Genomic DNA, 27405 nt, shown 5'->3' with positions numbered 1-27405 from the left:
ATAATGCAGACACATTCAAAAGGGACCATCAAGGTAAATGTTTATAATGGTAAAAATTTCAATATTTGACAAAACAGTGGTTTGATAAAGACAAATGAATACTTAAAAATACAATAAAATATTAACAATATACTTACATACAAAGAATATTAAAGGTTGGATACAGCATAGCATAATTACATTTAGTTTTAAAAGTAATAAAGTTAAACCAAAAGTAAAATTTTTCAATTTTTAAAATAATGTAAAAATACAATATTAAAAAAAATTAATATTCACAAGTATGAATTTTTTTGACAGTTATAAAGAATGAATATAGATAAAGATCTTCAAATATTTATTTTATCCAGTGATTTTCCCCACTATGATTTATCTTAGGTTTACTGACCTATTAAGCATGTGGGAGGCATTATGCCTTAATTACATTTGTAGAGATTTTCACCAGTATGAATTTTCTTTTGTCATGTGCTGAAATTCCTTACTTTACCACTTAGTTTCAGTTCATAGAATTTCCTTTGTGCTGGGGATTAAACCCAGGACTTCACACATGCTTAGTAAGTGTTCACACATCCCTAGCCCTCGATTCATAGAATTCCTAATTCACAGAACTTCTCACCATTATGACTTTTCTCATGTTGTTGGAACTCTGAACCCTTCCCAAAAGCGTTCCCATAACTCTTATATTTATAAGGTTTCTCACCAGTGTGAATTCTCTGGTGTTGACAAAGGCTGGAGCCACTACGGAAAGCCTTCCCACATTCCTTACATGCATAAGGTTTCTCACCAGTATGTATTCTTTGGTGTCTATTAAGAGCTGAGCCACTACCAAAGGACTTTCCACATTCTTTACATTCATAGGGTTTTTCCCCAGTATGAATTAGCTGGTGTTGAATAAGTTTTGAGCCACTACCAAAAGCCTTCCCACATGCTTTACATTCATATGGTTTCTCACCAGTATGAATTCGCTGATGTTGAGTAAGATCTGAACCACTACTGAAGGCTTTGCCACATTCCTTACATTCATAGGGCTTCTCCCCCGTGTGCATTCTTTGATGCTGAATAAGTTTTGAACCACTTCTAAAAGCTTTCTCACATTCTTTACACTCATAGGGTTTCTCACCAGTGTGGATTCTCTGGTGTTGAGTGAGATCTGAGCCACTATTAAAAGCCTTTCCACATTCCTTACATACATAAGGTTTCTCACCAGTGTGAATTCTTTGATGTCGAGTAAGGGCTGATCCAAAACTAAAGGCCTTCCCACACTCATTACATATGTATGGTTTCTCACCTGTATGAATCCTCTGATGCCGTGTGAGTGCAGAACCACTACTAAATGCCATTCCACATGCTTTACATTCATAAGGTTTCTCCCCAGTATGGATTCTCTGATGCTGACTAAGGTTTGAACCACTGCCAAAGGCTTTCCCACAATCCTTACATTCATAAGGTTTCTCACCTGTGTGAATTCTGTGATGTCGAGTGAGGGCTGATTCGAAACTAAAGGACTTCCCACATTCTTTACACTCATAAGGCTTTTCACCAGTGTGAATGATTTGATGTCGAATAAGGCCCGATCCAAAACTAAAGGCTTTCCCACACTCCTTACATTCATACGGTTTCTCACCGGTATGAATTCTTTGGTGGTGAGTAAGGTTTGAGCCGCTACCAAAGGCCTTTCCACATTCCTTACACTCATAAGGCTTCTCACCAGTGTGAATTCTTTGATGATATGCAAGATTTGCACCACTACCAAAGGCCTTGCCACACTCTTTACATTCATAAGGTTTTTCACCAGTGTGAATTCGCTGATGTCGTATAAGGACCGATACAAAACTAAAATCTTTCCCACATTCCTTACATTCAAGGAGTTTCTCATCAGTGTGAATGGTCTGATGCTGGTTACTGAAAGTGGGCATGTCTTCAGGAGTAAAAATCATATGACTGAAATGTCCTTCCTGAGATCCCTGTTTTCTCTCAAACTGGCTTTTATAATCCCAATCACCTCTGAAACTTGAATACTCAATGCTGTATTTTGTAAGTTTTTCCATTATCTCCCATCAGGATGATTCTATTCCATACATATCCTCTTTCAGAAATAATTTCTTGTTCTCAACCTTGATTGACAGTCTGAAAGAAAATATAAAAGCAAACATTCACTTTTTGATGTTTTGGGAGAAATGAAAATTTTATAGTAAATATGAAAGACTTAACTAGGCAGCTTATGCAGTTCTTAAATATTACTGGGAAATGTGAGATATATCAGGAAAGCAGAATGAGAAAAAGTCACATTGAAAAGTAAAGGAGGTATTTAGGAAAACAAATTAAGTGAGTTGTTCAACTATTTCAGTATAAAAAATAAGGATAAAAATTCCATGCACATTTGGGAAGACTGATAAATAAACAGATGTACTACCCCATCCTACTATTTTTGGAGGATGATCTAGAGTAATATATACTTAAAAATTAGTGTAATTATGATATATATTTTAGGGTTGTTTGCATCATTAAATAATACACATGAAGCTGGGATTGTGGCTCAGTGGTAGAGCGCTCGCCTAACACGGGAGGGACCCGGGTTCGATCCTCAGCACCACATAAAAATAAAGGCATTTTATGTGTCCATAAAAAACATAATAACACACATGGGGGGAAATCAGGGATAAGTTGGGCACATGCCTTTAATCCCAGCAACTTAGGAGCCTGGAGCAGGAGGATCATGAGTTCAAGGTCAGCCTCAACAACTAAGAGAGGCCCTAAGCAACTTAGTGAGACCCTGTCTCTAAATAAAATATTTTAAAAAAGTACTGGAGATGTGGTTAAGTACCCCTGGGTTCAATTCCTGGTACCAAAAAGAAAAAAAAGAAAAAAAATGAAAATCAGGGATAGATGGTTAAGTAACAAACATAATTTTCAAATAAACTGAGGGAAGTAGAAGAGAAAGGTACTCTAGATGAGGCAGATGCCAGATGAAAATTGCTGAGTAATGTGCCAAATGAATATGGAATGAGCAATAGAGGAGGATGATTCCTCTGTGGTTTGTTTATGTAATTTGATGAAAGCAATGTTTGTCTTGGAAATTTAAGAAGTTAAACTTTTTTTTTAGAGAGAGAGAGAGAGAATGTTAATATTTATTTTTCAGTTTTTGGTGGACACAACATCTTTATTTTATTTTTATGTGGTGCTGAGGATCAAACCCAGCGCCCCGCACATGCCAGGCGAGCACGTTACCGCTTGAGCCACATCCCCAGCCCCAAGAAGTTAACTTTTGGAGAAAAAAAGAGAGGACACAGCAAAGGTATAGCAGAGTAACTGAGAATCTCATTTTAAAGTTAAAGAGAAGAGAAAAAGAATGTAAGGGTGTGGTATGATTAGAAGATTACAAAGAAGAAACAGGTGACTCTGACAATTATTGAATGTTTTGAAGTCACTACATAGTGTTTGGTAACTATTATTTTGTAAGATTTACTTGCCATACTATTAGATACTAGAAAAGGAAACAGATTTGAAGACATTAGGTTCTACTCAAGCCCCAAAAGGTGAAAACATTCCAAAACTAGTCTCTTCCTGCAATGCTCATACACTGGTCTTATTAAGACCAGGATTAAATATTGTTTGAAATTGTTCTTTAAATCGACTGTCTGCAGCTAATCCAAGCCAAAATCATCTTTTACTTGCACTCTAAAACATCATTTTATCTAGCTGGCTACATTTTCAGTTTTCCACTCTTAGCAGCCAGAATGAATTTTAGCTTGGAACTATTCTGTTCAAAATGTTTCAGTGGTTTCCCACTGTCCTTAGAATAACACCCACATTCCTTAACTTGGTCTTAGAAATTCTGAGTCCTCCTACCTGCCTCTTCAATGGGATATTGTCCTCCTCCTAACAATAAGCTATAGCTACTCTGGTCTCAGATCTACAAATGAATGAAAATGTAGAAGCCCACCCACCATGATTTCATCTGCCTAAAATGTTTCCCCCATCCGCTCTTGGCCTTGCAAGTTCTGGTGGTCATACAGGTCTCTGTTGAATGGCATAACCTAATCAAGATATTTCCTGAAATGTCTTAAATATGACACCCTGCCATTACTTCTCTGGATCTCCCCCCCCACCTTTGTGTTCTGTTTTTGTAATGGATAATTACACATTTGTACCCTACAATTGAGATTTTCCTATTTGAATGTTTCCTTAATGTCTGTCTGTTATAATAAAGCTGAGATTCATGAAGGCAAAAATGTCTGTTTCAACCTTGGCACATGCAAAATTTATTGTGTCTAATTAAATGATTTTTTAAATTTATCCTTAAAAGTAAATTTCTAAAAATAAGATTTCTGTAAAAAGAAGACATGTTTTCTCTGAGAAAGGGTAGGCAGACCACATGTACTTATTCCTTTACTTTATAAAACTTCACTGAAAGATATTTTTATGAAGGTACAAATCCACCAAGTCAAAGGGAATTAAAGTGGAAACTATGCACAAACAATTTGAAGCTAGAAAGCATAAAGATAAATAATGACTAACTTAACAAACCTAAGGAAGGTAAAACAAAGAAAAAACAAGAAGGGGATATTTTATGTCACAGAAGCCCAGAAAGGCTTAAGAAATGGGGACATTAAGTAAGTACCTATGAAAATTTACTAATCAACATATAAAAAGCGCTATCAGCTTCTTAGTATCCACTCTATTTGCACCCCCAAATTACTGCAGCATTATTCACATCAGCCAAGATACAGAAATCTAAGGGGCCATAAATTGATGAATAAAAAATATTACATATATATACATGTATATTAAAAAATACATTGATACTCCATATATTATGAATACATAGAATATATAAACCTTGAAAATGGAAGAGATCCTATCATTTGTTGCTACAACATGGACAAACCTAAAGAACATGCTACATGACCAAAGAAAAACACCGCATAATATCACTTATATGTGTATTCTAAAATTTTAAAAGTAGAATACACAGAATTACAGAACCATTCTACAAATGAATGAAAATGTAGAAGCCCACCATGGTTTACCAGGAATTGTGGAGAGAGGAATAGGAAAATTTAAGTCAAAGAACACAAAGTTGTGGATAAGATGAATAACTCCAGAGATGTAATGTACAACATGAGGACAACAGTTATAATATTGTATTGTATTTTGGATTTTGCTGAGTAGATTTTAGGTATTGTCACAGTGAAACAGACTGTATACATTAGATATATACTTCCCAAGCCCCAAGAAATACAAAACAAAAAGAGGCAAATATCATCAGATATTTGAGGAAAGCCTATAACATTAAAGAAATTAAACGAAACAATTGGGGGAACTCCCAGAAGGGAGACTACATAAGGAAAGAAAAGGATCTACCATTAATATCCACACAGGGATGTGAGAACTATTTCATATAATACAAGAATAGGACAACATGAAAGGAATATTAAGCACAAAAATGCATTCTTAGAAAATGAACATATAAAGTGGGAATCAAAACAAATCATTGAAAGGTAAGGAAATTTCCTGGGCTGGGGATATAGCTCAGCTGGTAGGGTGCTTGCCTTGCATGCACAAGGCCCTGGGTTCGATACTCAGCACCACAAAAAAAAAGGACGTATTTTCAATGACCTTTGGAGAAACACAAAAGGCAACATTTGAATTCACGAAGAACTGTAAAGAGTTCTAAGTAGTAACATAATATTTAAAAAAAAAATCTTAAAATTTTAAAACTCACTTCCATAAAGCTATAGTAATCAAAACAGTATGGTACTGAAATAAAGATAAACAATATAGGGGGCTGGGGATGTGGCTCAAGTGGTGGTGCGCTCGCCTGGCATGTGGGGGTCACTGGGTTCGATCCTCAGCACCACATAAAATAAAGATGTTGGGTCCACTGAAAACTAAAAAATAAGTATTAAAAAATTCGAAAAAAAAAAAAGATAGACATATCAGGGCTGGGATTGTGGCTTAGTTGTAGAGTGCTTGCCTAGCATGTGTGAGGCACTGGGTTCGATTCTCAGCAACACATATAAATAAATAAAATAAAGGTCCATCAACAACTAAAAATATTTTTTAAAAGATAGAATATAGACCAAAAAATAATAAATCTAAGAATCCAAAAATAAACCCAAACATCCATGTTTTCCAATAAGGATAACAGATCTATTCAACAGGGAAGAAAATCTTCACCAAATGGAGCTGGGACACCTGGGATAAACACATGCAAGAGAATGAAGTCAGACTCCTATATGAATTCAAAATGGATTAATAACCTAAAAATAATTAAATCATAAAACTCTTCTCAAGAAAATAAAAGGATTTATCAATCTTCATGACCCAGGATTTGGCAATAGATTGAGATTTGACACCAAAAGCAAAAACAAAGAAAAAAATTACATACTTTAAATTCATTAAGGTTAAAAGTTTTGAGCCAGGTACAGTGGCCCATGCTTGTAATCCCAAAGGCTCAGGAGGTTGAGGCAGGGAGAATCATAAGTTCAAAGCCAGCTTCAGCAACTTAATGAGGCCCTAAGCAACTCAGTAAAACCCTGTCTCTAAATTAAATACAAAAAAGTGCTGGGGTTGGGGCTCAGAGGTAGAGCGCTCGTCTAGCATGCATGAGGGACTGGGTTCAATTCTTACTGGGTTTGATTCTCAGTACCACATAAAATAAAATAAAGATATTGTGTCCACATATAGCTAAATATTTTTTAAAAAGTGCTAGGGATATGGCTCAATGGTTAAGTGCCCCTGGGTTCAATCTCTGGTACAAAAAAAAAAAAAAGTTTTATGCTTCATATGGTTACAGGGTATTTTTATGAACTTATGAAAAACTTTTAAAACCAGAGAACAGATTGTTGCATATTATAAATACACTAAATAATGCCACTGGATTGTACACTTATAAATGGTTACTTATAATCATATGTGACTTGAATGTAAATAAGTTTAAAAAAAAAGATGAGAGAAAAGGAGCCGAAAGATAATGCATAGGAAAAGATATTCAGTTTCATTGATAATGCAAATTACAACCAAAATGAGATATTACTAAGTGTACTAGATAAACAGTTCAGTGATTCCAAATGTTTGCAAAGGTGTAGAGCAATCAATGGGCAAACATATACTATTGGAAGTAGAAACTCATACAACCACTTTGAAAGAGTTTACTATTTTCTAGGTGACCATGCATTTCCCTATGGTCCCAGTAATTCCTCTGCTAGGAGAAAACATGTCCTAGAATGTTCAGATCATAAAAGCAAAAAGCTAGAAACATAATTGTTCATTAAAAATATATTGTATAAAATACACTAATATAGGGCTGGGGTTGTGGCTCAGTGGTAGAGTGCTCACCTAGTATGTGTGAGACACTGGGTTCCATCCTCAGCACCACATAAAAACAAATAAATAAAATAAAGGTATTGTGTCCATCTATAACAAAAATATTGAAAAAAAATAGACTAATATATAGTTATAAAGTTTATGAAATGAAGTAACATGTCAGAAAATTAGCAAGATATATCTAAATTATTCAACATGAATTAATTAATAACTAAAGGTAACAAATGGATAGTATGATTCACTTTATATATAGTTTAAAAACAGGCAAAACTAAAATATTCTTTCAGAAGTCATATAAAGTTGATGAAAATTTTTAAAATTACAGAGGAATGGTTTTTGCAAAATTCAGCTTCACAGTTACACCTCAGTGGGAAGTGAAAGAGATTAATTGGTTTGAGCAGGCAGAGAGCTTTCAGGTATCAGCAATGTTTCATTACTTTAAACTTCATGATGACAGCAGCACCCCAGAAGCTTCTTCTGATGGTTTTGCTAGCAAATGTTTCTGGTAAGAAATCTCTTTATCCTAGAGGGTAAATTCCTGGCAAAATTTTAGAAAGCATATTTCCAGCAAGTTCCACTGGAGCAGAACCACAGCAGAGACAGGACTTATGTCATATAAGGGAGGAATGTACAGTGCTTCATTTTAAGAAGGCACTTACTCAAAAATGCCATCCCTACGCTTATAACCCTGAAAATGTGTGTTTTCTTAAAAGGAGGGACTCAGAGTGCCAAGTTTGAGGCACTCACTTTCTGGGTCATGCAAGTGTAGAGTTGAGAGTGCTTTAAGTTTAGCACCCTAGGTTCAAATTTCTGTGTTTGATTAGATGTTAACTACAAAAAAATTACTACTTGAAGTGATCTCAGGAGACAGGTCTATAAAGATGGGATTCTGGAATTAGATTGTTCATGCCCTTTAGACATGAATTGAATCTTTGCTGCACTCTGCTATTCCATCCTTTTTACTAACTTCTGGCTTGGGTACAATGCCAGTAGGATTTGGGATACTAGTTACCCATAGTATGTAGTGACATTACAATGAATCAAGCTATGGTTGATTGTAATGAAGTGGCATGAGAATCAAATAGTTACTATACTTGACAGTTATGGCAGTGACAATGACTTTACAAGGACCATGTGTAAGACAGTTTCATTTTTATCTAACTTGAGCACTTATAAAGAGAAACTGAGAAGCTCAGAAATCAAAGTTTGATGAACAGAGTATTTCTATGAAAATCCTAATGAAACTCTTATTTTCTGTAGTCAAACGAGCTGATACTGCTGAAAAATCAATGAAAATTTGTCTTCATAGCTGAATTGTGATGATAGTCAAATTCACAATTTTGCCATACTTTTTGCATGAAGGTTGCAGGGGAGTGAATGATACTTTGAATTGTGGATATGACTGGGATCCAGATGAAACTGATACTTAAAACTCCTAAATTACTTTGCAAGCCAACGTCTAATACAGAATAGTTTCCCTCTGATTGGAAACCCAATGATAACATTACTTAGAATTTTCAAAATACATGCTCATTCTCTGCAAGATCCACCAGAATCATTCCATTTCTATACTAAGGGTCCAATCTCAGCATAATACAGGGAGACAAGTACATATGATGATCAAAGAGAAAATAACTTACTGTATTAGTTTTTTCTGTTAGGGCTGCCATAACAAAATACTGCAAACTGGATGGCCCAAATAAGAGAAATTTGCTCAGAATTCTGGAAATAAAATTCTAAAAATCAACACTTTGATTGACAGATTTAGGTTCTTCTGAGGTCTCTCTCCTTGGCTTCTAGATGGGCACTTTTGTGCTGTGTGCTCACATGGTCTTTCCTCTGTATGTGAGCATCCCTGATGTCTTTGAATCCAAATTTCCTTTCTTATAATGATACCAATCAGATTGGATGAAGGTTCATCCAGTGGCCTCATTTTAATGTAATCATTTCTTTAAAAGTCCTATTTTCAAATATAATCACATTCTGAAGTACTGGGATTTAATTCTTCGATATATAAATTTCTAGAAACAGTTCATCCAATATATCTCACAATATATTTGTGGGAGCATAGTGATACTGCTTTACTTTTTTAAAAAATATTTTTAGTTATAGATGGACATGGCACCTTTATTTATTTATTTATTTTTTAAAATGTGGTGCTGAGAATCAAACTCAGTGCCTCACACATGCTAGGCAAGCACTCTGCCACTGAGCCACAACACCAGCCCTAACTGTACTTTTTTGTGTAGTTTTAACATTCACAACACTGTTAATGTCTTGCATATTCATACAAGGAAACCAGCCATATAGAAATAAAAATAAAGTCAAACAATACAAATGGTAACAAAGGAACCTAAATGTATTTCTAATAAATATCACAACTACCCTGAGGGAAAAATGCATCCAAATAAATTTGAAAACTGTCTCTTAGTTATATACCTTGTTTGAAGACACAGAGAAGTATAAACAAATAGTGAGCTCTACTTAGTATCTTGGTTTTTATTTTTACTGTACTATGTATGGGTCAGTATTCTAAAACTATATTTTTGTATATTCTAGAATTGAACAAATTGGTAAAGATAATGAGGATAATCACAGCCATGATTTCAGCTCCAGGAAAAGAGAGATACAAAAGTAGAAAAGGTAAAGACTAGAATGGATGCTATAGTCCTATTACCCAGATCTTCGTTTCTGAATATTCTTCATTGCAAGGAAATAGCTCTTGAAATAAAAAGTTCATTCCAAGCTGGAAATAGAGAGTAGTATTTAGAAATGATCTTGGAGGCGGGGCTCAGGCTGTAGCTCAATGGCAGAGTGCTTGCCTAGCATGCATGAGGCACTGGGTTTGATCCTCAGCACCACATTAAAAAAAAAATAATAAAGGCATTCTGTCCATCTACAATTACAAAAAAAAATTTTAAAAATGATCTTGGAACATCTTGGCATGCCAGGAGTTAAAGAAATGCTCAAAGAATTCATGGAGACAAGTTAAAAGGACACAGGAGCCTCAGTGGGTTCCCATGACCAAATCTAGGAAAATTTGAGCATGAAAATAAATAGTAACAGATATAACTAAGTGAATAAAAATCTATGAATTCACACTGACATAAACAAATTAACAAATAAGTAGGGGAGAAGGGAAAGCTCATCTTTATAGTAAAATGACAAATAGTTAATATGGACAAAATATTGGAGATTTAAAAAAATAACCTTCCATTTTGAAAACATCATTAGTAAAATAGATTCAGACAATAATTACAAATGAATGTTAAATGGATGACAATAATTACAAATGGATGTGGGTGGGTGAAAATTTAGTGAAAAGTTATTTGTATATTTTCAAAGCATCTTCCCACATATTACCTATGAATTAAAAACAAATAATAGTATTACAGTTAAGAAATATGGTAGATACCACCTTAATCAGTTATCAAAGTTAACATCTTCAAAAATGGGAGAAGTCGACATCTTATATCTTTTAATGTGATGTGCTGAGAATAAAGTATCACATTTGTGACAGTCCTGCCAAATAATCCATGACCTGAATGTAAGCATGAATAATCATAGGACAAACCCAAATGAAGGGGTATTCTACAGAACAACTAGATTATCCCTTTCAAAAATGTCAAGGTCATAAATATCTAGGAAAGAGAGAACAACTCTTCCAAATTAAAGAAGATTAGAGAGACATGATAAGTAAATTGAATATGTGATCACAGACTGGATCCTGGAGTGTGTAGGAGAGAGAGTAATGTCCTGTAAAGGATACTATGTGGATGAGTAAAAACATTTAAATATAAATTGTGGATTAGATAACAGTATCATATGAATATTACAATTAGCTTGGTAACTTCCCTGTGGTTATTTAAGTGAATATTCTTGTTCTTAAATAATTATAAACTGAGGTGGCAAAGGGTAAAAGGGACAAATGGTTTACATTTACTCTCAAATGGTTCAGATAAAACTTGTGTTTTCCATGTGTGCATGTATGTGCATGTGCGTGTGCCTGCGTGTGCCTGCGTGTGTGTGTGTGTGTGTGTGTGTGTGTGTAGAAGAGAGAGAGAAAGGATAAGAGAGTGCATATGCCAGGAATGATAATGCCCACAGGCCAAAATGTAACTATGGGTGAATATGAGTAACAAAGGAATACTTAATCCGGGTCTTACAACTTATGCAAGTTTGAAATTTAATCAAAATTTAAAAGTGACCAAGACAAAATGCACTCCTATATAATTATAATTCTCATGTTACATCTACACCTAAATGGAAATACAAACTTCCTTGAAACAAACTAAAAAGGAGACGAATATATATCAAAAATCAAACACAGGGAAATTGAAATAAAAGCATAGCAGAATTAAATGCCTTTAAAAAAGGAAAATAAAAGCAGGAATGTCAGGATAACATGTAAAAGAACTTTTATCAGGCTGGAGTTGTAGCTCAGTGGCAGAGTGCTTGCCTAGCACATGTGAAGCACATGGTTAGATAATCAGCACCACATTAAAGTAAACAAATAAAATAAAGGTACTGTGCCTATGTATAACTAAAACTATTTTTTTTAACAAAAAGAACTTTTACCCAGAGTTTTATCTTATCCCAGGTACTACTACCAGTAACCTGTTTGTTGCCTCCAAGTCCAATACTTTGAAGCTCATGAATGAATTGAGGAAAACTGAATGTCATGGTTCTGCTTAACTGCAAACTAAAGTTATTGGTCTTGGGAAAGAACATGTGCGTGTGAATGGAATTCATGTTCTATGGCACATCAGCAAGTGAATTTCCAAGACTTTTCTCTTATAAACTAACTGTTCAAGTTAGTAAATGGTCATTTCAATTTTTTTATTTTTGCTTTTCTTGAAGAAGATGGAAGGAAAGAGAGAGGAAGAGTATTAAAAGAAGGAAGAAAAGAAGGGAAACTTGTCATAGTTCCTTATTATAAAAAAGCACAGGTTCTATATAGAGTTACGAAAAATTATGCTGTGAATGGATAATTATGAATGTAATGCACTCCACTATTGTCATGTATGTAAGAAATAAATAAAAAACAAACAAAAAAAAACCACAGGCAAATTTTCTATGATTGATCATTACCTGAAGTGTTCAAAATCCTGACCAACTATACAAAAGCTACACAAAATGATGCTTCATTATCTAGATCTATTTATAGAAGATAAGCCAGACTTTGTTAAAAAAAACATTAAGACCTTGATCAACTGAGAGGTTTATATTACTGGATGAATTCCCAAATTTCTACCCATCAAATTCTGCCCATACACACACACACACACACACACACACACACAAATACAATACAATCAAAATCCCAAGAGATGTTGGTGGAATCAGGACAATTCAAAAATTTATATGGAAATTCAAGTGGCCAAGATATTGCTGAGGAAAAAAGGTGAGAGGACTTCCAAATATAAAATTATAATGAACAGGGTAGTATGGTATTACTGCAAGGAGAGACAAACAAATCAATGGGACAGAATATAGAATTGAAAGATAGACATAGATCTATACAGTTACCTAATTTATTACTAAACTGGCATTCATATCAGTGCAGAAAAGATACACTTTTAAATATATGATACTGGAGCAACTGAATTCCCCTACTGTGGGAAAGATGAAATGAGTCCTTCCCTATAGAAATTAATTACATGTATTGTAAAGTCCTAAATGTTAAAACAAAAAATAGAAAGCTTTTAGAAGAGAATGCAGAAAATCTTCATTATTTCAAGTAGAAGAAAATTTCTAAAGCACTAATCATAGGAAGAGACTTCTGATAGAAAGAAGTCTATCAAAACTCAGAACTTCAACCAAAGAGAACAAAGAGTGAAAAAGACCCAAACAGGATAAAATATTTATTATATATATAACTGACAAAAGGCTAGCAGAATATATATATGAGTCTCCCCCCTCACAATTCTGTTATATCGGAGATTAATAACTGGCAAAGTGGGGCATAGTGGTGGTTTACACCTGTAATTCCCAGCTACTCAGAAGGCTGAGGTAGAAGGATCCCAAGTCCAAGGCTACCTTTAGAGTAACTTAGCTAGACCCTATCTCAAAATAAAGTAAAAAGGGTCAGAGATGTAGCTTGGTCATAAAGCAGTCCGGGGTTCAATTCCTATTACTAGTACTACAAAATATTTGAAGGAGCACTTTAGAAGTATATTTTTACCTGCACATAAAATGTATTGGCAAGGACATATTAAAAAATCATGGGAATTTAAGTTTTCTCTATTGGAAATTTCTGTACTTTTAAAAATATTTCAAATAATCATGTTTTTGCTTTTATAATTATAGAAAAAAATTATTTAAAAAAAATAATATAGGGGCTGGAGTTGTGGCTCAGCAATAGAGTGCTTGCTTAGCACGTGTAAAGCCCTGGGTTTAATCCTCAGCACCACATAAAAATAAATTTAAAAAAATAAATAAATTATAACTAAAAATATTTTTAAAATACCGTATAAAGTAGAATTAAAACAATTGGAAAATTAAGTGGTGGGGAGCAGAGGTTGGAGAATGGAGCCAACAATTTGTCAAAATTTTTAGATAAAGAGAATGTTCTAATGCCCAAGAACTGGTACTGAATTTCACTAATAATGAAAGAAATATAAATTAAATGTGATAACATTAGACACATTGCAATTTGAGAAAAATTGAAAAGTAAGACAATACCAAGACCTGGAATAGATATGGAACAAAAGGAATCCCTTTAAACTGCTGCACAGTATTATGAAAAAACACTTTGGTACTGCTTAGCAAAAATGAAGATACACCAATCCTATCCATCAGCAATTTGATCCTAGGTATATAGGCTATAAGAAGGGAAGCACAGGGCTGGGGCTGTAGCTCAGTGGCAGAACACTTGCCTAGCATGTGTGAGGCACTGGGTTCGATCTTCAGCACCACATAAAAAAATAAAGGCATGCTGTACTTCTTAATTGTAAAAAAAATTAAAAAAAGAAGAGAAGCATAAATGCAGAAAAGATTCACAGTTCCATTACTTGTAAGAGTCAAAAATCAGAATTCGCACAGATAAATCAATTATAATATGCTTATATTTGGTACAGTATATATTCAGCAACATTAAAATGAGTTGTGGTTTCTTTTTAATTTTTTATGAAAAAATACTAAAATTTTCTGTTTATACACATCTAGAAAGCCAAACCAATATGGTATGGGAAATCATATATAAGTACTAAAGTTCTAATGAAAGGCAAAGAAATGATCACAGTGATTATCAGTATTGGAACATAATGTTATTTATGATTATACATGGGACAAATGAGGGGTTTTTTTCAGTGATGACTATTTCTTAATCTCAGCACTACTTAAATGTATCTTTATAATTATTTATTAAACTATACCCACAGGTGTTTTATGCCATTTCTGTGTATAATTTAGAAGAAAATAAAATGCAAGCATTCAAATAAGTATTATGCATCTCAAAGTGTTTTTTGAAATTAAGCTGAGTGGAAAAGTAGTTGAATATGATTCCATGTGAAAAGATAGGATGTGCCGCATGGTAAATGTGTAAATTCAAGTTTTCAAAACTTTATTTTAGGCCTGCCTCACACTGAATGAGGCCATGAGTTTGATCCTAAAAGTCTTCAAATACACACACACAAAACAAAACCACAAAATTTTAAAACATTGTATTTTATACACGCCCATAAAATGTACTGCAAGGACATATTTAAAAATCATTGATTTTAGTAGGAATTTAAGTTTTCTTCATTGGTGATGCCTGTACTTTTGAAAATATTTCAAATAATCATATTTTGCTTTTATAATTATAGAAAAACATTATTTTTAAAAATACATTAGAAAGTAGAATTAAAACAACCTAAAAATCGGAAAATTAAGTGGTGGGGAGCACAGGTTGGAGTATGGAGCCACCAGTTTTTCAAAGAGAAAACTATAGGAACCATGTTACCTGATAGGCAAGAATTTTCAAGAGAAACAGGAAACGACAAGCTACCTTTCAGATGCCTTGTGGATATTCGACAGCCATTCTCAATTCCTCTCTGGAGTCCTCTATCTAAGCACGGCAGAGCTGGGGAAGGAGAAAAAGGAGTCAGGAAACACCAGGCTCTTCTGGGGGTCAGACGGGCCATTTCAGAGGTCAGTCTAGGTCAGCCCCGACTGTCCCGCACATACAGTTTGGACAGAGAAATTTGGAGCATCAGAGAAAATCAGGGTCACTGCAATTCTGGGCAGAATCTGTCTCTGAACGGACAAATCTGGCTGGAGTCACAAAGGCATAAAGACGCCCCACTTACACACTGGCGATAAGGACACATAGTTATAAAAACACACACCAAGGGAACACACGTCAGAGATACCCAAAACTAATGCTATCGGCCGCGCACAATCACACACCACGGAGACGGACACAGTTACAACCGCGGGGTCCACAGGTACCTCACACTTTCAGTACCATAAACCTAGGGGACACAGTGACAGCAACGAATTCACACGCACCCTACAACAACAAAATCACAAACACACATGGAGGAAAGCGAAAAATAAATCTCAGAGCATCCTACACACACCCCACTCACAGTTTGGGAAACGTCATAAACACACGTCTCCCAAGCGGACACACGCTCAAGGAACCTCACACTCGCTAACCATAATAAAACAAGTGATTACACAATTAAACTCCACTCATACACGCGCGATCATAATCGCTAATCAAGTCTTCCTCCCTTTCCTCACAGGTCCGTACACGATCCCACAGACACACGCCCACTGTGAAGACTCAGTAAGAATCATTCGCACGCTCCTCACAGTCTCCCCTTCACGGCTCCCCACCCACTAAGCTTCACAGGCCAGGGGTTCAGAGACGCCCAGCTCGCAGCCGCCTCACCTACGCCCCCTACGTTCCACTCAACTCCGCTTCACTCTGGCCGGAACGGGTCGAACCCAGCCCTCACAAAGCCCTGAAGCTATCTCCCAAACCGGTCAGAAAATCCCGCCCAGTTCTCAGAACTAGTTCTCGCGAGAGGGAGGACTGGACCTAGAGGCCTCTGGGAAGTGTAGTCCACAAAGCGACAGAAGGCTGAGGCATGCTCAGATGCCTTCCAATGATATGGCTAACCAAAGAGGCCCAAACTGCCTCCAACCAAGCTGCTCATAGCCTTCCAAAATCCTTGAGCCGACAAGAACTCCCCTAGAGCAAAGTTTGATCAGACTCCTCGGAGCATTCTTTTTGCCTAGGCCTCCTCCGTGTGAACCTCATTCCAGAAAGAGTCTCCCCAAGCCACTTTAACTAGAATCCTCACAACCCTTTAAAGTTTCCCCTAGTGCTTTACTATCCACTAACCTCTCACCCTATCCGCGGGCTATAAATTCCCAACGACTATTGTATTCCACATTGACTATAGTAATATTTTAAAATTATTATATATACTTTTTAGTTATTGGTGGACCTTTATTTTTATGCGGTGCTGAGAATCGAATTCAGTGCCTCGCTCATACTAGGCAAGTGCTCTACGCTTTCTCACAACCCTGGCCCTACAATACTTTTTTTTTTTTTTTTTTTTTTTTTTTGAGTTGTATATGGACACCATACCTTTATTTTTAAAAAAATATTTTTATAACTTTTATTCATTTATTTTTTTACGTGGTGCTGGAGAATCAAACTCAGTGCCTCAGCTGTGCTAGGCAAGAGCTCCGCCTCTGAGCCACCACCCAGAGCCCCTTTATTTAGTTTCATGTGGTGTTGAGGATTGAACCCTGGCGAGCGCTCTACCGCCGAACCACACCCCAGCCCTGCAATACTCCTTTAACCACGTGTTCCATGTCTGTTTAATACGTCTAGAGAAATTTTTGTTTGACACAGCCCAGTCTAAGTACCTCCGTGCCCCGGGCTTCGACCACTCACCTTAGACACACTGTGCCGCGGGGCCTCCCAGGAAATGAGGACAAACGTTTTGCAGCTGGGGGGTGGGGGGGTGGGATGGGAGTGACCGGAGTGGTCTGTGCCTTCCAGATCCGGGAGTTGCAGGCTTGGCCTTTGTGACCACACTGGCTTGCTGGGCCGCAGTTTTGAATCCCGCTTCAACCCGGCAGCGCACAGAGGTTCTTAAGGCAGGCAGTAGTGGAGGGCGCCCACGAGCTGGGAGAGTGACCTCCAATGTGGGACGTGAGCTTCTGCTGGGGTGGGTGACCAAGAGGAAGCCTCTACCCTGGTCCTGTACGGAGAATGGGCAAAAGAAGGCCCCAGTGTGCTAGACCGTAGTGGGAGCTAGTCTCGACTCCACCTTGTTTTTGTTGAGAAAACAAGATAAAAGCTGTTTTCTGCTAAATTCAAAACAATATATATTGCCTTCTGTTAGGTGCAGAACAGGCTGAACTATGTTATCTGCAGGGCAGGCTGAACAAATGTTAGCTGCAGGACGGCCCACGCACTCAAACCCCCCTCTGTCTGGTCCTTTATCACCTGTTTGCCTCAAAGCTGAACATTCAACTCTCACTCAAGGCTGAACACTCAACCCCCCCCCCCCCTTGTGCCAACAAGGCAGCTTGCAGACCCAGAGGCCCGTTAGATTTGGGCTATAAAAACTCCCTCCTGTTGGGCCCCTCTCTCTCTTGCTCTCTTGTTCTCTTGCCCCCCCCCCCCCCTCTCTCTCTCTCTCTTCTCCTCTGTTGCACTGCTGCAAAAAGATCTCTTGGTCGCTCCGAGTGTTGTGGTCACTTTCCTTTCATTGGTGCCGAAGCCCTGGAGAGGGTTAAAACCCACTTTTGGGTCCCTCTTCCTTCTGAAGTGCCACTCACCGGACGACCTGAACCCATTTTCTCGATCGCCAGAACTCCATCCATCACCAGCCTTCGATTGGTGAGTTTCCCCTTCCTGGAGTCCTAAACCCAATGGTGGTGTCAGGAGGATTTGACCGTTGATTGTCCGGCAAACCTCTTTGCCCACCTGCGGGGAGGAAAACACCCCACCACAGTCTTCAAGGCCACGGTGGCCCTCAGGGTCTCCTTCCTAGGGCAGAATATACTCCTGGGTTCAAAATTATTCTCTTCCCTTTCCAGATGGTAGTTTACCAGCATAGGCTTTATAGGTCTCCCTCAAAGGACTGTGTAACCTCCGGGGACACATAACAGAGAACTGAATATCACACCCCACCCAGACCTTCACGGTCTCAGTGGCTCTCCTAAAGTCCTAGTCCTCGCACCTCCAAGACTCAGCCACTAGAGAGACGCTTACCCTCCTCTTCCTTTCTCTTCCCCTCTCTCTTTCCCCTCTTTCCAGCCCTGGGAGTATCCGGCCTCTCCAGGAGGGGTCCCGAAAAGCCTTGGCCAAGGTCTTCCACGGCTCCGGCTCTGTCCAGGATGAGAGCCTCGACTGTCAGGATTTGGTGACAACCAAACCCTGCAGCTCAAACCTGCCACTAAGGCACTCCTGATTTTTGGCTCTAGCGGGGACGCCCCTTTTGCCAATAAATCAGTTTCCTCCTTCTCTCCTATACTATCTTTGCGTCCTCTTCCCTCCTCCTTATACTATGTTTGCGACATGGGTAATGTGTCCTCTCTGCGGGTCGACTGTCCCCTACAATGCCTCTTGGATAACCTCAAAACCCTCTCCTTGACACCAGACATCAAAACCAAAAAAATGATCAAATATAGCACCCAGGCCTGGCCCACTTATCCCTTAAACAACCAAAACAAATGGCCCCCTTTTGGGTCCCTGGATCCCTCCATTCTAAGGGATCTCTACAATTACTGGGAGCATTCAAAAAATGGGTAAAGATGGCTTATGTCCAGGTTTTCTTCTTGCTCCGATCCAATCCTGCTCTCTGCACCTCTTGCAAACCTCTGCAAATTCTTCTAGCCTACAAACCAACACCCACAACCACTGATCCCCAATCTTCTCCTCCTCTGAACTCATCCACTTCTTTCGACCTTGCTGAGGAACCTCCACTCTATCACCTGGCTCAAAAAGGTCCTCACCCTCAACCTTCTGCCCCAGCCCCTCTGCGGTCACCCCCACCACCTCAGCAACCTGATTTTCCCCCTCCAATTACTAGCTCAAAAACCCAAACCTCGGCCGGTTCTCAGACCATTGACCCTTTACTGAGGTAGCAGGTACTGAAGGAATCCCTCCACCAACTCCTCTCTTCTACTGTCAGCATCCACACCGGGTCCCACCAGGTCCTCTTACCAGCTAACCCAAAGCTCAAATGAGCTAAGGAGAGCCCTCAGACCCCTATCCAAGATCTGAGATAAAATGGCCTTTAAAGTTGCTTTATCATCACTGAAAACAGGTTACTAAGAATTTAAAGTCCCTTAGAGGCTTTTTGGGATATTCACTCCCATCCTGTTCTACTGCTCAAATTTTCCTTGCTAGGGAAAATCCTATTCTTTTATATCTCTCCTTCCTCAATCTCAGGTCCACCATGGAGCTGCTCTCAGCCTCGCCTTCCCGTCTTCCCCCTCCCTACCAGGCCCACTGAAAAGTCTTAACTGACCTTCTCCAGAAATCTTCACCATGGCTGATTTTGGGACTTTCAGCAAAAAAATCTCTACAAAAGAGTTTAATGTAGATAAACTTCCTCTTTTCATATTGCCCTGTTTTACTTGGCCACTGGCCGGAAAAAATCAGCACTCTAAAAGCTAGACACCCTCTTACTAGTTTTTCACAAAAATGTGGACAAGGCCTCTGGCCTTGAGCTGGGCCTCACAGAGATGGCTACATTTCTAAGATAAGGAAGTAACCAACTGGGCTCCATGGTAACAGCTGGCAGGGGGAGGAAAGAAAGGGAAAAAAAGTTCTCCCCCTCCCAAGTGTCCTTGAAAAGTTAACTTGCCCAGAACAACAACGACAACAACAACAACAACAACAAAAACAACGAAAAACTGCTTTTTGTGAACTTTTGCAGACTCTGAACTTCTGAGCCCCTCCCCTTACATGTTGGGTACAAAATTCTGAAACTACCTAAACTTGGGGTTCAGGGGATTGATTGATTACAACAGAAGCAGTGCGCTCTGAATCTGGCTGCAACCAAATAAAACTGTTTCCCTATATTCGCTGCTATCTTAGGTGCCTTGCCTTGTCCATCCCTACAACAATATAATTCTATATACTTAAACATTGTTCATATTTTCATGAAATGGTCAACAGATGTGATTAATTGTGTGCTGCAAATAACAAAATATCTCTTATTAAAATGAAATAATTTGCCTAAGTTCAGAAATTTTTAAGGATTGTTTCAAAATGTGAATAAAGAAGGAGTTAACAGATAGGAAAGAGAAATTAGAAGGTTCTAGGTATGGATTTAATGGAAGAAAAATGTGTTTCTGGATAAGAGAATCTGTTAAGTAAATAAGAGGGTTTAAGCAAGTGATAAAGAAAGTCTGTGTACGTTGGCTATATAGGTGTAAGTAAGTGCTAAAGAAGATCTGTGTATACAACTATGGTTAAACAACAACTGTTATTTTGCAATATTATAATATGTTATTTCTTTAAGAGCTAAACTTGATTAATATAAAACATCAATGTAATTGTGGCACTATTACTCTTCTTTGTGTATTAAATGTGTTCATATTTTCCAGGTATATAAGTCTTTAAGATAGAAGCTTTAAAAAATTTATATCAAGCTGGTGTTCTCCAAAAGGTTGCATGGTAATTTTAGACTTATAAAAATAACATATTGGAGATTTATTTATATCATTTAATGTTCTATAACTGGACCTGTTATCAATAAGATTAATATGAAGTTCTATACACTGGGTACAATTTAAATGTAATACATTGTATTAGTTAGTATTCATGTGACATCAAGCAACAATATATGTAAACTTTATAAAAAATGATATTTAAAAACAAAGATCAGTTCAATAGTAGAACACTTTACTTAAGATTTATAAATATTAGCCTTATCTGAGATAAGGCTCTGCCTCCCATCTTACAAAATGTTAGAATGACTCCAAAGTGGGCCAGACTTCAGCTAAAGCCCAATACTCTTAATTTAGGGTGAAACTGACTTTGCTGAATGTTTATGATCAAGACTTAAAGTTAAATTAAAATGGCCAAGAAAACCAATATTTGGCTCTGGCCCTCTGAGTCAGTCTGAATCCAGGGAACAGGGAACTTCTCTAAAGATCTTTGCAACTCTGGGCCACATAACCTCCTGATCAGGGAGATTAATGAGACCACTGGAGAATGAAAAGCCAATCAGTGCACTTGCTGTGAATAGGAGGGTCACTGGAGACAGGAGACATCCCTGATGCTTCCAAGGGAAGCCACATGGTCAAGCAAGACCTGGACCCATCCTAGCGCAAATGGCCCTAGCAGAACTAAGAAGCTGTTGTCAAGTTCCCCCACGAGTGACCCCTATGGGAACTCGGCTGACTCTTAACAATAGATAAAAACAAAGTCAATTTTGACCAGCTTGATCTTAAACACCTACCAAAAACAGTTAAACCAAAAAGTCATTCCTAGTAGTAATAAAAGATAAGAACAGCTAGAAAAAAGGAGACAGCAACTAGGCCAACAGGCTCCATGGGAAATGTTCAGTCAAGTATGGCCTTGGCTCCTCCCCCTCACAGGACCCCTATTAGTCCTCTTTATGTTTCTCCTAAAGGACCGTGTATGTTAAATTGCCTACAGAAGTTCCTGCAAGATCAGATATATAGATTCACCAGCCATTCAGTCAATCAACTACTTCTTTAAGACTACCAGTCCTGATGCCCAAGATGGAGACCTACGACCCATGACCAACTCCTCTCGCTCCAGAGACTCTGTGCCCATCTAAAATCCTCTCTAACCCCCTTTTCCAGATTTCAAAACCCCTCTTTCACTTCATAGGAATGAGAACTACTCTCCATCAGGTCCACTCTGCTTATTCTGTCTGCTCTACAGTATCCCCACAAGGAAATATTAAACCTAAACTCCCCACACCTCAGATGAGGAGCCACCAGCCAGGCAAAGACTGGTAGATCAACTTCACTCATGTGCCTAGGCACAAAAAGCTTCGCCACCTACTTACTTTGGTTGATACTTTTTCAGGTTGGATAGAAGCCTCCCCTATATCCAGGGAAATTGCTAACACTGTCACCTCCATCCTCATCCAGCAGATCATTCCCAGGTTCGAACTTCCTGCCTCCATCCAGTCAGACAACAGTCCAGTCTTCACTTCTCAGGTTGTTCAACTAGTCTCCAAAGGCCTCAACATCACTTGGAGGCTCCACATCCCCCACCAACCCTCAATCCTTGGGTAAGGTTGAGAGGCCTAACGGCATTCTCAGGGATCATCTCACTGAACATGCTATTGAACTCAGGCTCTTCTGGCCCAATCTCCTGCCGTTGGCCCTCACCTGAATCAGGCAGCCCCAAGGACCCCCTCAGGCCTTAGCCCCTTTGAGCAATTCTATGGGTGCCCTTTCTTAATCAACCAAAGCTTTCCAATCACTCCTCCTCCTCTTGTGTGCTACCTGCCTAATCTCACACTTCTATGCAAACTCCTAAGGGAACATGCAGACTGGTGTCTTCCTATTCCATTCATTGCCTCAATCCCAGCACAACCACAAACTGAATTGGACTGTCTTCAACTGGGTGACTCAAGTCTTACTTCAGGAACTGCATTCTCAATTGTTGGAACCTCGCTGGACGGGACCCCATACAGTCATAGTTACTACCCCAAGGGTGGCCAAGCTTTTGGGCCACTCTCCCTGGTACTATGTCTCCTGCCTTAAAAAAGGCACCTGTTCCAAATTTCCAGTCCTGGACTTCCACCAAGACCACCAAACTCAAAATTTCTCACCAACCCTCTTCTTCTTCTACTAATCATTATTCTCAAGTTTTTATCTCAAACCACAGATGCCGCTTCTACATCCAAGCAACATGGCACCAGGATGACACCACCCATTCTCAGTTTATGGGTCAAGGCAATTGCTCTTCCACTGGCTGCAATCGGGCTGTCACCCTTAACATTACTGGATTCAACCAAGCCACCTCCGATACTTCCTAGAGGTCCTACAACAGTCCTGCTCAGAAATGGTTTGATGCTATTGACAACTTATGGCTTCAAAAAACCTTTATGGACTTTGCCCCTTCCGAAATAACTGTCTATATCCACTGGATGTTATTTCTGGCTGCCCTGGTGTTCACAGACCTGTCCCCTGAACATTCCTCCACTTTCCCTTCTAGGTTCCACACTGCCCACCATTAAGCAGGAAGTAGCTAGAGGACTTTACGACGTCCCCTGTGTCACTTAGAAAAACAAAAAGGGAGGAATGTTAGGTGCAGAACAGGCTGAACTATGTTATCTACAGGGCAGGCTGAACAAATGTTAGCTACAGGATGGCCCACGCACTCAACCCCCCCACCCTGGTCCTTTATCACCTGTTCAAAGCTGAACATTCAACCCCCACTCAAGGCTGAACACTCAATCCCTCCCTTGTGCCAAGAAGGCAGCTTGCAGACCCAGAGGCCCGTTAGATTTGGGCTATAAAAACTCCCTCCTGTTGGGCCCCTCTCTCTCTTGCTCTCTTGTTCTCTTGCGCTCTCTCTCTCTCTCTCTCTCTCTCTCTCTCTCTCTCTCTCTCTCTCTCCCTCACTTTCTCCTCCTCTGTTGCACTGCTGCAAAAAGATCTCTTGGTCGCTCGGAGTGTTGTGGCCACTTTCCTTTCACCTTCTGTACTTTGTAACCCACAAAGTACACTCAAACCCAGGATGTACACCCACAGCTGTGCTAGAACCCAGGTGTGGTTGTTGACTGCTTCACTAATTGCTTTTCTCAGCCTTTGTACCTTGCTTGCTTGCAATTCGCAGATTCCACAGTATGTGGGTTTCCTCCTTAAATATTGGAACCGCGGACAGCCTGGCGCGCTTGTGTTAGAAGGCCATTTGGGGATGGCAGAAGTGTCCCTGGCCAGGTAATGAAGCTATTTAATTTGTTTCAAATTTGGTCTTTGTTTTCTGAGCGGTCTCCCTATAACAAGTGGAATTAAAAAAAAAAAAAACTGCGTGAGGGTAACAAGGATGTGTATAGGAAAGGTGCTTTGTGATGGTGAAGAGTAATATTGGGGATAGGAGATTGGGTGTGGATTTGTGTGTGAGTGTGTTTGTGAGATCTTCTGAATGTGCATCACTGCATGGGTGGTTGATATTGTGACTGGAGAAATATGAAGCCTCTAAGTCTCATTTCCTTTTCAAATTCTGAATGTGTACTTCCTTGAGCATCTACTTCAAGGGGGGAAACTACATGATTGATAATAATAAACAATCCAGGGTATTTTTATGTGAAATTTCATAAATTTGTTCTGGAATAAATTTTAAAATCATTATGACTCTTATTAAATAATTATTTTGAGATAGGGTCTGGCTAAATTGCCTAGGATGGCTACTACTGTGTGATTCTCCTGCCTCAGCCTCCTGACTAGCTGGGATTGTAAGCACAGGCCAATGCCTCAGTCAGTATGATTTTTGGACAGGATTCCTATTATAGTTTATTGCCAGGATCCTTGCCATAGGCATTTTTCTTCTTTTTTTTTCAGGAGAAATTGGTAGAATAAATATTCAGAGATGATAGTTTAATTCAATCAGCAGCATTAGCCACAATTAAAATATGTACAGAAATGTAATGATGGAGAGCAACAGCTGCACAGCCACATTTGGTATGTGAATATTCTGTATAATTCAAAATTTGAAAGTAACATTGTGTCTCCTTCCCATAATATTTTTAATAAATATATTTTTAAATTGTTGATAGACCTTTATTTATTTTATTTATTTATATGCAGTGCTGAGAATTGAACCAAGATCCTCATGCAACCTAGAAACTCATGCCAGGTAAGTTCACTACAGCTGAGCCATAGTCCCAGACCCTCCTTTCCATAATATTTAGAAATATTACAGGGATAAGAGATACAGTTTTGAGATGCAAGCTTTCAATAGTCTGCAGCCCTTTGCTATACGATTGCATATGAAAGGTTGTTTATGGAGAGCCACTTTGCATGACCCACGTCTTCCAGGCCTGAAGCAAGAGGCTCTGACCAATCAGTACATTTCGTGGTGACTTGGACTTAGTCCTAGCCCAGGAAGTAGAAGCCGTGTCACCCCTGGGGTTGAGCTACACTCATCTATTCTTTTATAATACTATTCCTTTGCCCTGTTTGGGATAGAATGTTCCATGGAACCGCCCTTGTGTGTCCCCTGCCCTTGCTTTGCCTTTGGGTGTGGCCTTCCTAGATGTCAGTCAACCAGCTGACAGGAGACATCACAAAGCTAGACTCAACCCCCTGAAACCCGACCCAATGGCTCCTCCTCAATAAAAGGGTTCAGCGCGTGCTTGCTCTCTCTTTCTCTCTCTGCAGACCCTTAAGGTCAGAGGAGCCCTCACAGTTCCCAAAGAAAAAGGTATCTCTTGTGTGATTATTTCATGCAGCCCAGTTCACCTGAAGTGACCCTGAGTGTTTTAGTTGTTATGAACACAACAGTTGTTTACTTTTGCTTTGCCCATTTATATGGTACTATTCTTAAATATCAAGACTAAATGTCAGTTTTGAGATGGTAATTGAATTAAAATTCAAGCCTTTTTCACAGATAGGCTATCATATTATCAAAGTAGATGAAATCTTTCAGTTGTTCAAACAAGAAGAGAGGGTAGTAGGTAGAAGGAACGTAAAAAAGTCGCTTTCCAACATGAATATTCAGTGAGAGAGTTGACAACACTGTTTTTCAGGATTTCATTATACACCCTGCACTTTTTTAGTTAATGTGAATATTTTTGTTATAATTCTTCCTCTATCAATGCCATCTTTTATTTAAGCAGCTCTTAAAGGACTATATTCCTCTCCATTTTGTTTTAAGTACTACATATTAAACCCAAAGATGCTATAGCACTGAGCAACATCCATAACCCCCCTCCCCTTTTTTAAAAATTTTGAGACAGGGTCTCACCAAGTTTTCTAAGCTGCTTTGAACTTGTGGATCCTCCCACCTCAGCCCTCCCTAGTATCTCTGATTACACTCATTCCCCACCTCATCCATGTCTCCTCTTAATTTTCACAGCTTATATGTGCATTCCGTCCTTCATAGAACTGCAGTCTTTTAAAGTTCTTAGTCATTCACACTGAGGCTTATGTTTCATTACATTCCATTTTCTATGATTCCATTGTTAAAAAGATTCAGGTTTATATTTTACATCTTCATTTCTAATTATCATGCACATATGGATGATCAGTTGTTCCAACATTATTTGTTGAAAAGAACACCCTTTCTTCCTTAAATTGTTTTGCATCTTTGTTTAAAACCAAATGGTTGTATTTGCGTAGATCTATTTTCTGGATTCTATTCTGTTCTACTAATCAATCTCTCTATCCCTTTCTAATAACACTGCCTTCATTATTAATGGTTTCTCATGCTTAACACTATTAACAATTCTTCATTGTGGAAGGTTATCCTTGTGCTTGTAGTGTTTTTAGCAGTATCCCTGGCCTCTACCCTCTAGATGCCAATTGAACTTCTCCAGATAGTAGCAATGTCTCCTGGAGGATAAAATCACCCCTGGTTAAAAACACTGCATTAGAGCTTTTAAAATATTAGTGGCACCTGCCTGTAATCCCAGTGGCTCAGGAGGTTAAGACAGGAGGCTGAGGCAGGCGGCTCCCAGGTTTGAAGCCAGCCTCAGAAACTTAGTTAGGCTGTAAGCAACCTAGTGAGGTCCCATCTCAAAATAAAAAATAAAAAGTGTTGGAGATGTGATTCAGTGGTTAAACGCCCTTGGGTTCAATCCCTGGTACTAAATAAGTAAAATGTTTATCACTGTTATTTTAATTTCCAATCTCTGGATGATATCTGAGTCGAGCTCTGTTGCATTTATGTCTTAATTTTACTCCCTTTTTCATATGCTTTGTAATTTATGGTTGTTATTTTTGAAAACCAGGCATCTTTTATAGTACTGTTACGTGTAGAAAAGTTAACACAATCAACCTGTGACAACTCCTTAGAAAGACTGCTTACAGGGCTGAGGTTGGGGCTTAGCGGTAGAGCACTTGTCTAGCACATGCAAGGTCCTGGATTTGATCCTCAGCACCACATAAAAATAAATAAATGAA

General features: G+C 38.6%; 1 protein-coding gene across 1 annotated transcript; it reads right to left on the bottom strand.

Annotated features, from left to right (window-relative positions):
* Positions 1 to 305: 305 nt before the first annotated feature.
* Positions 306 to 16289, bottom strand: LOC143383308 (uncharacterized). The gene is made up of 3 exons (XM_076837716.1): positions 16208 to 16289; positions 15317 to 15391; positions 306 to 2124 (listed from the first exon to the last, which is right to left on the bottom strand). The coding sequence occupies exon 3, from the start codon at positions 2043 to 2045 to the stop codon at positions 582 to 584; it is 1464 nt and encodes a 487-aa protein (XP_076693831.1). The 5' UTR covers positions 2046 to 2124; positions 15317 to 15391; positions 16208 to 16289; the 3' UTR covers positions 306 to 581.
* Between the last annotated feature and the right edge of the window lie 11116 nt (positions 16290 to 27405).

The sequence above is a fragment of the Callospermophilus lateralis genome, chromosome 18 (genome assembly GCF_048772815.1).
Source record: "Callospermophilus lateralis isolate mCalLat2 chromosome 18, mCalLat2.hap1, whole genome shotgun sequence".
In the NCBI taxonomy this organism is placed as follows: domain Eukaryota; kingdom Metazoa; phylum Chordata; class Mammalia; order Rodentia; family Sciuridae; genus Callospermophilus; species Callospermophilus lateralis.
The sequence above is the reverse complement of the archived record's forward strand: the minus strand, read 5'-3'. Positions and strand labels throughout refer to the sequence as shown.

Excerpts from the sequence above, each read along its gene's own strand:
- LOC143383308 (XM_076837716.1), bottom strand. The coding sequence starts at position 2,045 with ATGGAAAAACTTACAAAATACAGCATTGAGTATTCAAGTTTCAGAGGT.